Genomic DNA, 12,232 nt, shown 5'->3' on the forward strand with positions numbered 1-12,232 from the left:
GATCATTGGGGACCTACTAACTCAGCCTCCTGAGGTGGTTAATTATTTGTTAATTAGTTCATTTTAGACACTGGAAAGCACTCTAGTGATTTTCCAGCTTTTTTTTTTTTTTTTAACCAGTCCCTGGATAAAACTCAGCCTTATGCTATTAGGGCAGATAACATATGTCCTGTTGCTCTCCTGTTTCTTCATGGAGTTATTTTTGCTCATTTGACATGGCTACGGCTGTGTTTACAATGGCTCCTGCCCTGTTGTCTGCAGACGTGGGAAGCTGGAGGACACACTGGGGAGGGAAGAACTGGAAGCGGGGGATCCTGTCCCAGGGGCTTGTCTCCAGGCCTGGACTTGAGTTCCTTGAGGGCAAGAAATGCACCTGATTTTTCTTCTTGTTACCAGCCCAGCGTGTGGTGCACGGTGACTTCATAACTGTGTCTTCAGTGGATTAAAATATGAAGAGAATAGATTTGTTTTAAAGAGAAGGGAGGAAGAGGATAGATAGGCTTTCACAATTGTAGGGCCGCTTACAGTCATCCAGTAGATGGCTGGATTGGAAGTCAGAAGTCAAATGTAGTACCTCAACTTTGGGAGCTGGATGCTCTGCGGGAGAAAGGCTGTCGCATCTTAAGTAAAATAGCAGAGTGGGAGATTAAGGGCATTAAAAAAAGGGAAAAGCTTAATTAAAAAAAATAGGTATTTTCTTAGCATGAGAATGAAAACATGTGCAGTCTACCCGAGGGGAGGGTGGAGGGGATAATGGGGGGAAGAAGGGGAGGGGTCGTCAAGGGGCATGTGTAAAGGACCCATGGGCAAAGCCAGAGGGGGAAAGGATTGAGGGTGGGAGGTGGGGGTGGGTGGGGGAGGGTTGAGGGCAGAAATGGAGGCAACTGTACTTGAACAACCATAAAAATAAATAAATACATAAAGTTAGAAATCAATGACATAAAATAAATAAAACATGTAGTCTAGAAATGTGAAAATGAAGAAAAGTGTAAGGCAAACCCTAAGATAAACACTTTTAAACATTTTGGTGTTTTTCTTCCAATTATTATTATTAGTATTTTTTTTTAACATACATACTGGAAGGTGGTACATTATAGTGACTAGATCGAAGGCTATGAAATTGTAAGGGTTCTGGAGTCAAGTTGGAATCTGAGCTCTTCTTTCTACTGTGCATATGTAGGCAAATTATTTAACTGCTCTGAATTTAGTGTTCCCATCTGTGATATGAAGTAATACTTAACCCCGTGGCCAATTAGATTTGTGTGTATACAAAATTGTGTACATAAACCAGGGCCTAGTGCTCTGTGTGTGTGTTATGGAAAACTGAATACCTATTTTTAGTAATGCAATCAATAAGTTAGAGATAATTTTTATAGTATTATTTTCTGCTTTTGAATTTTGTATCATACCCTGAACATTTTCCCATGTAGTTAATAATTATTACAATTGTTTTATGGAGTTACTTTTATCATATATTCATACCAAGTCCTCAATTTTATATATTTTTTAATGTCATGATGGATATTTTTGCAAATTAATTATTTCTAGTCTTGTTCCTTAGGTAGATTTCTAGAAAAATGGAATTACTTGTTAAATACATGGAAATTGTCCTGGATCCTTGATACATTAGCCTCCGTAAATGCATTATATTTCCCCCCATCCCTGTCCAGTCTCTGGAGTCTGTTTTGCGGCATCCGGCAGATAATCGCACCCAGATTCGGGAGCTCGGCCAGACTCTGATTGATGGAGGGATCCTCGATGATATCATCAGTGAGAAACTGGAGGCTTTCAACAGTCGATACGAAGAGCTGAGTCACCTGGTAAGAACTGGGACGTGCATGCATGTAGATTAGGTGTTTGTGACATGGAGCTGACCTCAAGAATTTTACCCAGGGGAAAAGTGGGTAACCAATATTAATGGGGCGTTGTGGGCTTTGAAATACTAGCTGAGGAAGAGTAGACCTAACTCTTACAAGGCAGGCAGAACTTGGTGATTAAAAAACATCTATCTTTGAGATGGTTTCTACTAATGACTCTTAAATTTCTTTTAAGGATCAGATTATAGCTGTATGTAAGAATAATAACTTGTGTTATTCCAGTAAATATTAGAGCAAGCAGAATTTGACATAAGCTGTTGTTATAAAATGCTATACTATCTTAATACACATCCAGAATGAATTACAACATGAATGTTCATTTCAGTAAGTAGAGAAAGGAGACTCTTGATTTTTAGGAGTGTTGGGTGGGTGCTAGATGCTTTCAAACACATATCAAATAATAACTGTTGATGTTTAGGTTATCAATAGAATCAAGCTTAATTCAGAAGTGCAGCAAATAGTGGTTTAACACATATGAACATCTGTGAAATTGGTTTAGACCTTGGAAAAAAAGATTTATATGTTCATTCTACTTATAGAAATTCTTGTTATGTTTTGTATTCATGTTGATAGGCTTATTACTGGTTCCTAAAAATGTCCTAGATTTATAATAAATGAGAAAATGACAAATTTTGTTCTCTCTTTAATAAGCAAGAAATCTTTATATTTTGTTACTGTATCTAGACAGAAGTAAAAATCAGTAATTCACTATAAGATATATAAGATACTAGAAGGACTTTTTCACTGTGACCATTGCTAGTTATTTAATTATATCACAGGACCAAGTCTTGAACTAGAGGTTCGATTTCTTGGTGCTCAGCATAGTAAGGTTTTCTTATATTCAGCTCTTTATATTTGTTCTGAGTGACTAATGATTCAATTTTATCCCCTGTGTAGGCAGAGAGCAAGCAGATTTCTTTGGAAAAGCAACTCCAGGTCCTGCGGGAAACTGACCACATGCTTCAAGTTTTGCAGGAGAGCTTAGGGGAACTGGACAAGCAGCTCACGACATACCTGACGGAGAGGGTAGATGCCTTCCAAGTTCCACAGGAAGCCCAGGTACTGCCCTAGGTTGGAGGTGTTTGAGAAGAGCATATACAATTGCCTCCTCACCTGCAAGAGAACCAGCCCCTCCTGCCATCCCAGCCGATAGTCTGTGAGGAAGGGTGACCTTGCTTATGGGGCAGCGTGTGGGTTTTGGAGTTCTCTTGGTCTCTATGTGAAGCCCTGGTAAATGGCCACCATTTTGAAATTACCGCATTCTTAGCTATGAAATTGGGAAAATTCCTTTTTTATAAATAAGTGGTAAACATTAGAAATAACAAATGCAAAGACCATAGTTTGCGCACAGCATACAGTAGCCCATATGATTGTTATCATACTGAAAACTTACTAAAGCTTGCATAGGGACCTGCCTACCCTCAGTGCTAAATGACTATATAAAGCATAAAGATATTTTCTCCTTCTAATCTCTTCATAGAAAATCCAAGCAGAGATCTCTGCCCACGAGCTAACACTAGAAGAGTTGAGAAGAAACACACGTTCCCAGCCCCCGACCTCCTCCCCAGAAGGCAGGACTGCTAGAGGAGGCAGTCAGCTGGATGTGCTGCAGGTGACAAGGCGGGGGATGTGTGGGGAGTGAAAAGAAAAGGAGGAAGGGCTGAGTACTTGGACTGGCGTCTTCTTCTTGATGTGAACAGTGAGACTGCAGTGATGCATGGCAGGCACACTGTACCCCAGAGCAGCAACAACGAACTGTTGCATGGGTGCAAAATAGCGAATCTGATTCTATAGTTGAACTGAGAAGAGATAACGAGCTAGATTAGAAGTTAGCTTTATAAATCTTTTCCCTGAATGCAGAGCTCCTGTCAGTTCTGCGGGGCTGGTAGGCGGAGCCGGCCGAGAGCCTGGGACCCAGCACCACTTAGTCCCCTAATGGTGGATGCAGGATTGGCTGTCCCTCTGAGCTCACAATGAACAGCATTTTGAGTTCTAGATTCCTGACTGTATTTGCTGAACAGGTGAGAAATTAATGACGTTTTAATTCTAGCGAGGCCGTCTCAGCTTTTTATGGTATCTAATATTGAGACACTGAGCATCAAGTAATTTATGACACAGGGTAACCTCACTGAGTGAGTTCCTTTACGGCGCTTTACGGTTTTTATTGGTGCTTTATTTTTACAGCTCTTTCTCCGTATGTGTTATACTAATACTGTCTGCTGAGAGATAATTTCATTCTGATGTGAATTGCTTATTATTTGCATTTCTAAAACAGAGGAAACTTCGAGAGGTGTCCACAAAGTTCCAGCTTTTCCAGAAGCCCGCCAACTTTGAACAGCGCATGCTTGACTGCAAGCGCGTGCTGGATGGTGTGAAAGCAGACCTCCACGTTCTGAACGTGAAGGATGTGGACCCTGATGTCATCCAGACCCACCTGGACAAGTGTATGGTGAGGCCATTGGGTGGTTAGGGGGCCCAGTGGGTTTGCCAGCAGCTCGTATGGTTTCATCTAGCATAATGTACATGATTTCTTCAATGATTATTTGTCTGTGGTATGCTAAGATCTGGGATCCACGATGAAAAATAGCTTATAAAATAAGAAATGTGGTCTTCTCCTCCAAGGAAATTAAAAGGGGTAGGAGAGATAGATAGGAGAGAGTAAAATCAATTGTTACAGTGTCATGAGATAAGGAAATGAGAAAAGGCCATATACACACACATATACATGTGTGTATACATACATACATACATACATACATATACACACATATACCTGATTAAAAAACCAAAGGGAACTCATTGTTATGAAGAATGAAGTTATAAAAGGCTTTGGAAGAATGTGACTAATAAACTAACTTTTAAAGGTTAACTTTGAGTTAGCTAGAAGAACCATGCATACTTAGAATGGATGTTAGGAGTATTACAGTGTAAAAAAAATCCTTCTTAAGGATAGTTAAATTTTAAATTTTAATTCTTAAAGTTTAAATTTAAAATATGAAAGAAGACATTATACTTAAAATATATGTCAGAAATATTATTGCAGAAAAAATCATTCTCTAGGAAAATTAATTTTAAATCAAAGTTTAAACCCAGGGTGTGAAAGAAGAAATTATTCAGAGGTCTTTATTACTACTGTAGTCTTGAACTTTAAAATTCAATTACAAATAAATTAAAAAATGGGGCTAAGCATGCACAGTCTTAGAATTAGTGTCCTGCTGGAGAAGAATCATGAAGAAGCTCAAGATGCCGCTTGTTAAGAGAAGAAAAGTTTGGGATGAGTGTGCTTTTCAAAATTATAATCTACACATGTTTGTTACATAGCAAAGATTATTTGATTATTTAAAAGCTGAAACAGGTGGCAGAATGAATAAATAGGATAAATTTCTATACATAAGTGTGTGTGTACACGTGCGTGTGACATATGTTAGTATTTACCGAGATATAGAGGTCAGCAGAGCAAGTGCTGTCCTTGACTGCATGTAGTGTGGTCCAGTGGTCTGTGATGATGTGACAGAACCATGGGAGATGCTCCAGGTCAAGGTCAGCACAGAGTGAATATTTTGTTTTCAAGGTGACTAGGAGGAGTGCAGCTCTGTTTGTCTTGCATAACTCTGACTTCTTTCAGCCATATCCACCTTGATGTATTGGGCTGTCATGTGTTTTTCCACCGTGTGAATAGGATGTATTGATTGTGGTAGACTTGGTTCTTCAGAACAGTGTTGGAAAGAAAGTGAATGTTAATGCTTCCAAATTCCCATAGCCAGAAAGATAGCCGGAGTTGGCTTTTTTCCTAGTAATAGCATTCAGGATTTTTTTAAAAACATAATTTTAAAGGTGATAGACATTCAATTTTTCATCTTGATGTTTTCCTATTTTATGTAGGAAAAGTGTTCATAAACTTTCATAAACTTTTAAAATACACATGAGGGTTTTTTTTAAAAAATAATCTTTGTTTATTTTCTTCTCTGATTTTAAAAAGTTATTGCATCTTTGATTTCATTTCACGCATTTGGGAATCCAAATCTGGGGAACATAAAGCCCTTTGATGCCCGTGGTGAATTCGTAGCCATCAATCTGTGTAAGCCATGTTCTGAAATGATTCCGCTTACCAGATTTTCACTATCATGTGTGTGATTTGTCTTGTTTTATTTTTAAGAAACTCTATAAAACTCTAAGTGAAGTCAAGCTTGAGGTGGAGACTGTAATCAAAACAGGAAGGCACATTGTTCAGAAGCAGCAGACCGACAACCCCAAGGGGATGGACGAGCAGCTGACTTCTCTGAAGGTGCTCTACAATGACCTGGGCGCCCAGGTGAGGCCCCCCCCCCCCACCCGGCCCCGCTCGCTCTCTCTGTCCCTCTCGTGCATCTATCTTAAAATTTCACTCCTGGGAGAACACATGTGTAAATTTTATGGCATTAATAATATCTTCAGTAATTCCTATGAGTTTTATTAATTTTTTAAATGTTTATGTTGCTCTTAGAGCGATTACTAGTTGCTCTGAAACTCATTTTAAATCATTAATCCAGATTCACTTTATATTTTCTGTGACTACTGATATTTCAGAAATTATTCTAAGGAAACTTTACTTAAAAAGTAGACCCTGTTTTACACTGAAGTTATTCATCCTTGGAGATTTAAATTGAATAGTCTACCGAGAATGTTAAAACATCAGGAATCCAATAAATACGTGATGGGAAGTTCACGTTAATTAGCAGGATTTAAAATCCTTTCAAGAAACATCTATAATTTGGGCGTTTTGATGAAGTCGTTGGGGAGTCATTGGGCTGTTTACGACTGATGGGATCAATAGGCTTAGTGTCTCCTTTCACGGAGAGTCTCGGCTTTGAAAGCAGGGAAGCAAGAAAGAGTGTGAACTGAAACCTCGGCAGTGTCCAAGAACTGTGGTACATACGATTTTAGATCCTTCCTGGGTTAGGAAATAGCAACTGAGCTTCTGCAAGAGCCCGGAGAAAACTAGCTGAAATGTTTTCACTTGGTTCAAATCAGTAAGAATGAGCAGCCTGTACATTTCCTGGGCAGTTTAGAACTCACTCCTGCAAGCTGAGGTGGTTGATTTTGTATCATTTTGATATATTGTGCCTCTGGAACACGTATCTCAGGGCATCTTTTTGCTATTACACTGCTGAAGTGGCTAATTCTGATTCACTCTTATTCACGTTCCGTTCCCGCTCCCTCCCTTCTTTCCAGGTGACGGAGGGAAAGCAGGATCTGGAAAGAGCATCGCAGTTGGCCCGGAAAGTGAAGAAGGAGGCTGCTTCTCTCTCAGAGTGGCTTTCTGTTACAGAAACGGAGCTGGTACAGAAATCCACCTCAGAGGGTTTGCTTGGTGACCTTGACACAGAAATTTCCTGGGCGAAAGTAAGTTGTAGTTCCGGTGAACCGCCGGCGTCACGCCAGAGTAACCTGAGGCATGTTGTTCAGGGCAGTTTGGGTGGGTGTCGTATTAAATGCAGCCTTTTCTTTTCTTCCGTTATTTTTTCTACTTCTCTGTCCTAAGCAAAAACAATGGGAATATTTTTAAAAAACAGTTATTTTAAGAAGCTTTTATTGTCTTGATTCCAAAAGCACTGAACTCAAATGGATCACCAGTGGGTCTTCGTAAGTGTTATGCTTATGTGGCACTTGGAAACATAGCTGGCACCTTCAGAACTGATGGCGTCTTTCTGGGTGTTCATTCTTCACCAAGTGTTGGGCTGAGTTTATTTGTTAATTCTTCCATAATAACTTTCGTACCAGTCACGGATGTTTCTATTGCAAACTGATGTAAAGAGCACAGGAACAGGATTTTCAAACGAATTAATAAAAGATACAGAGTTTTCTTTAATCTTTTAGTTACTTTGAAATTGCCTAGATCAGACAGTGGATTTGCCAATGCTCTTTTGAGATGGGCAAATGTCCAAGGCATTTTCCGTTCCCAAATTTATTCTGCAAGAAAGAAACATGTACACTAGAGAGAAGTACTGAAATAAACCATCCAAGTTTCTATAAAGTCACAAGGTTGGCTCTGACGTGCTGTGCTCGTGCTGGCCTGTGGGGACTGAAGAGGACATGGTCTGAGAACGTGGGTGATACAACTCCTTCATGTCAGTGCTCTGGGGACAACAGTTGAGTGAGGGCCAGGATATTAGGCACTAGAAAGAGTGTTCTCGGTTTAGAAGAGAGCTTGTGAGAACGATAATTATGCCATGGGCTGTGTGAAGTGAAAAAAAGTGTGTGAAGGAAATGAGCAATGCTAGCATTTAGGGCTGCGCTGTGGATGAATGCAAAGCAAAGGCACCAAACTTTATTTTTGTTATATTTAACTTTTTCCGGGAAATATTATCTTCTCTGTACAATATACTTTGCAAGCCCTTGTTTTCTTCTTAGTAATACAAGTTATGTAAGCTCATTGAATGACACTTGCATAGTGTAGCAATAAAAAGGCAGGAGCAAAACCCGTCCACAGTCAGAGACCGCCCTGTTCCTGTCCCGGTCTCTCACGGGACGTGCACAGGTGTGGGCAGGCATTCAGACAGAATCCTCCTGTGTCTAGTGTTGCGTGACCTTCTCAAACAGACTTATCTTTAACATTTCTCCTTACCTGCAAGTGTTTTTGTATCACATGTTGGAGTTAAGTGTAGTGTTTAATTGCACATTTTATTTTTTATTGTTCCATTTCTCCATTTGTGTCCATTTAATTTATTGCCGATTTTCACTATTGTAAAAAGTGCTATGATGAATGTACTTATAATTAAGTCATAACATGTATTCATAATTATTTTCTGAGGCTAAATTCTTAGACCTAAAAATATTGGGTCTAGGGATATATCCATTTTAAAGGCTTATGCGTATAATAAAATTGTCCTTCAGAAATGTATACCTACCAGCTCCTACCAAGAATTTCTGCTTGCTTGTTTTAACCACAACTTTGACAATGGTAGGCAAATACCATGTTTTGGTTATTTAATTAGAACATTTTCCATAAGTTTATAGACCATTTGTAGTATTTATTTGTTTCTATTTATTTATTATAATTTATTTATTAATTTTTATTGTTGAATTACAGTTGTTCCCATTTCCAACCATTACTCTCCCCCACCCTACCCGTGCCCACCTCCCACTTTCAATCCTCTCCACCCCCATTGTCTTTCTTTTAAAAAATTGCCTTTTGTTGTAATTCTGACCATTTTTCAATCACCAGTTAGTCTTTTAATTTAGAGCTCTTTACCTGTTATAATTATTAATGTATAGTGTGTTGTCTGTTGCTGCAAAAATATTTTTTGCCACTTTAGTTCCCTTTCTGTTCTGTATATAGTTTTAAAAATGTTGTTATATGTTTTTTAAAAATAAAATCATCTTTTCATTATTTATGCCATTAGTGCTTAGAAAAAGGCCAACTCTTCTCTAAGGTTATGTGATTATTTACTTATATTTTCTTCTAGCTCTTTTATAGTTTCATCTTTTTTATCTTTAATGCTTTAATCCTTCTGGAATTTATTTTGGTGTATATAATGAGGTAAGGCTGTAACCTTTTTTCCAAGTAGTTAACCAGTTATTTCAGCACTGTTTACAGTAATTATCCCTTCCCCATTGATTTGATGTGCTAACTTTGTTCTTTTTGGCTGTTGATTTTCTTTGTTTTCTGATTCACTGATTGGACCCTGTAAAATGTTCTTCAGCTATTTCACTGTGTGGCTTTATAATATATTTGAACATGTACTTAATGGACTCCCTGCCTTTATGCTTCTTCTTTTGTATACACTCACAGGAACTTTAGGATTATTCCCAAATTCTTCAAAAATTCTGTTAGAAATTTTTATTTGAATTGCCTTAAATTTATAGATTTGTTTTGAAGAGAATTGACATCTTTGTTATTTTGCTTTTTAGTCGCATGATATGTCTCATTTCCCACCAAGTCCCGTACATCCCCACATGCCACTGTGATGATTTTCCTCAGAAACATTATACAAATATGCAAAGCAGTTTATTCATACTTATTTATTTTGTGTACTGCACACCTTTTCTCTTTTTTACTAATTGCCTATAGCTGGTACATCGATGTTATTGATTTTTATGTATTTAATTTTTATTCACTCATCTTTGCATACTTATAAATTCAATTAATTTTTCAGGTAAAAACTATAAATAATAAGCTTGTCTCTTCTGAAACTACCCACTCTTCACTTGCCATTTAGTCTCATTTCAGATTTGAAATAATGAAGATGGTATAGACAAATCGTGAATTTGTAGCACATTCTCTTCATGAGAATAAATCAAATGAAACATCGTTATGTAACATAACCACCCATTTTTTTCAAAGTTGTGTTTTCAGGTTTAAGAAATATACATATTTCACAACATTTTAATGTATTTGCACTTAAAAAAATTGGTAAAATGATTTTCAATGCAAAATTTAAATAGCATTTTTATTCCCAAACTTAATGTTTTTATAACATAGCTTAAATATCATTATTTTCAATGAAGTCATTTTCTCTATAGTAAAGCCTGTAAGCATAGCTAGCAGGTGTACTATTTCAGTTTAATTACTTATAATTAATTCTTTCTTGTAGTTCTTAAAAACTATCTCATCAGTACATAACCACTGAAGGAATGCAGAAAGTCTTACCTTCAGGGAGCATGGCTATGGGTATTCTATTTTTTTTCTACCTGCTGGAGAAGGACACTTATGAGAGACGTTTTAGTGCCTTTAAAAATATCAGTAATTGACATGGCCAAGTGAGTGTTTAAACCTTGACTCACTGGTGAATTTGCAATTTTTATGCCTTCCCAGCTATGACTTAATGATATGAGATTAAATACAGACTTGAGCTCCTTTATTTAAAGGGTTTGTTTAAATGTTGGTTTAAAAAGGTTCCACAGCCATAAGTTAAACAGGCACATGTCACTTTTCCATTGAGAGAACATTATAGTTTTTATTTTGGAACTCAGTATTCTCTCTGTAACTGTCTACACTTCGTTTACTCAAACTTAGGAATGTGAGAATCCAGTTGTCAATACCCCATGTAGAGTGTTACCTTTGTTCATTATGACAATTGTGAGACCAAACCTAGATGTACCTGTTCTTATGATTTCCTTAAGATGAAACATTGTTTGTAGATCTTATATAGCAAATTATATGTTAAGTCATCTAGTTATAGGATGTAGTCTTTGCAAGTAAATATAGTACACATCAGTTGTATCCTGTAGTAATTAAGGAAATCAGTTCACTATGAGTTTTTTAGAGTTGTGAGTTCTGGGATAGTTCTGCTTTGCTATCTTGTAGTTATAGAAAATGAAATTAATTATTTACATCTGGAGTTATGATGAAGATAATTAGTGTTGTATGTGATACATGGAATTTATACTTCAAATAAATAAATTACCTTTTTCATGCCTGAATTTAATACATTTCTTGCTATTTGCATAATTAAATGTTTTAATTTTTATTATCAACCTAAAAGCTCTCACGTGTTAATAAGTTATGGAATTTTGTAAGCCTTTGGCAATTAAAAGGTTTCTAGGGAGTATGTGGAAGAAAGATTCTTTTAAAAAATGAAAGTTGTAGAAACTTTTATAATGTGAAAGATCAAGTGGGTCTTGTTTGGTATTTTTATTTTCTAGAATATTCTGAAGGATCTGGAAAGGAAAAAAGCGGATTTAAACGCCATCACAGAGAGCAGTGCCGCCCTCCAGAGCCTGATTGAGGGCAGCGAGCCCGTGCTGGAAGAGAGGCTGTGCGTGCTGAACGCCGGGTGGAGCCGGGTCCGCACCTGGACCGAGGACTGGTGCAATACCTTGATGGTACGTGTCCGAAAAATTAATGATGCCGTTTTCTCCCCTTTAATGATTTAAAAGTGAATACAGTTTTTTTTTTTAAGATTTAATTTATTTATTTTTAGAGAGGGAAGAGAGGGAGGGAGAGAGAGAGAGAGAGAGAGAAACATCAATGTGTGGATGCTGGGGGCTGTGGCCTGCAACCCAGGTATGTGGCCTGACTGGGAATCGAACTTGCGACACTTTGGTTCGCAGCCCACGCTCAATCCACTGAGCTACGCCAGCCAGGGCTAAAAGTGAATTCAGTTTTGATTTGAATTCCAAATGCTACTTTTTCTGCCACAGTAATCTTTTGCTCGTGAACTCATTTCATTACATTTTATTTTTTTCCTTTAAAAAAAGAATAACTAGAAGGAGTTCAAAATGTCTCTGTTAGGTAATAAATCATTTGTAATTCACATAGAAATGTGTACTTTAATACCTTAGTAAGTGTACCTTTCGTTACATTTTAATGATTTAATCTTATTTAATTTTCATATTATTATAAACTATATATAATATTTACGATGTTCTAATAA

General features: G+C 37.4%; 1 protein-coding gene across 6 annotated transcripts in view; it reads left to right on the plus strand.

Annotated features, from left to right (window-relative positions):
• The window catches only part of UTRN (utrophin), a 453,043-nt gene that overhangs the window by 164,778 nt on the left and 276,033 nt on the right, over positions 1 to 12,232 (plus strand). For all 6 annotated transcript variants that reach the window (XM_045842802.1, XM_045842803.1, XM_045842804.1 and 3 more), the window contains 7 exons: positions 1,671 to 1,820; positions 2,775 to 2,936; positions 3,358 to 3,489; positions 4,153 to 4,326; positions 6,034 to 6,189; positions 7,089 to 7,259; positions 11,502 to 11,681. In XM_045842802.1, coding sequence (XP_045698758.1) covers positions 1,671 to 1,820; positions 2,775 to 2,936; positions 3,358 to 3,489; positions 4,153 to 4,326; positions 6,034 to 6,189; positions 7,089 to 7,259; positions 11,502 to 11,681 — 1,125 coding nt within the window. The remainder of the gene's footprint in view (positions 1 to 1,670; positions 1,821 to 2,774; positions 2,937 to 3,357; positions 3,490 to 4,152; positions 4,327 to 6,033; positions 6,190 to 7,088; positions 7,260 to 11,501; positions 11,682 to 12,232) is intronic.

This window comes from Phyllostomus hastatus, unplaced genomic scaffold, assembly GCF_019186645.2.
Source record: "Phyllostomus hastatus isolate PE091 unplaced genomic scaffold, TTU_PhHast_1.1 phas_contig_40, whole genome shotgun sequence".
Taxonomy (NCBI): Eukaryota; Metazoa; Chordata; class Mammalia; order Chiroptera; family Phyllostomidae; genus Phyllostomus; species Phyllostomus hastatus.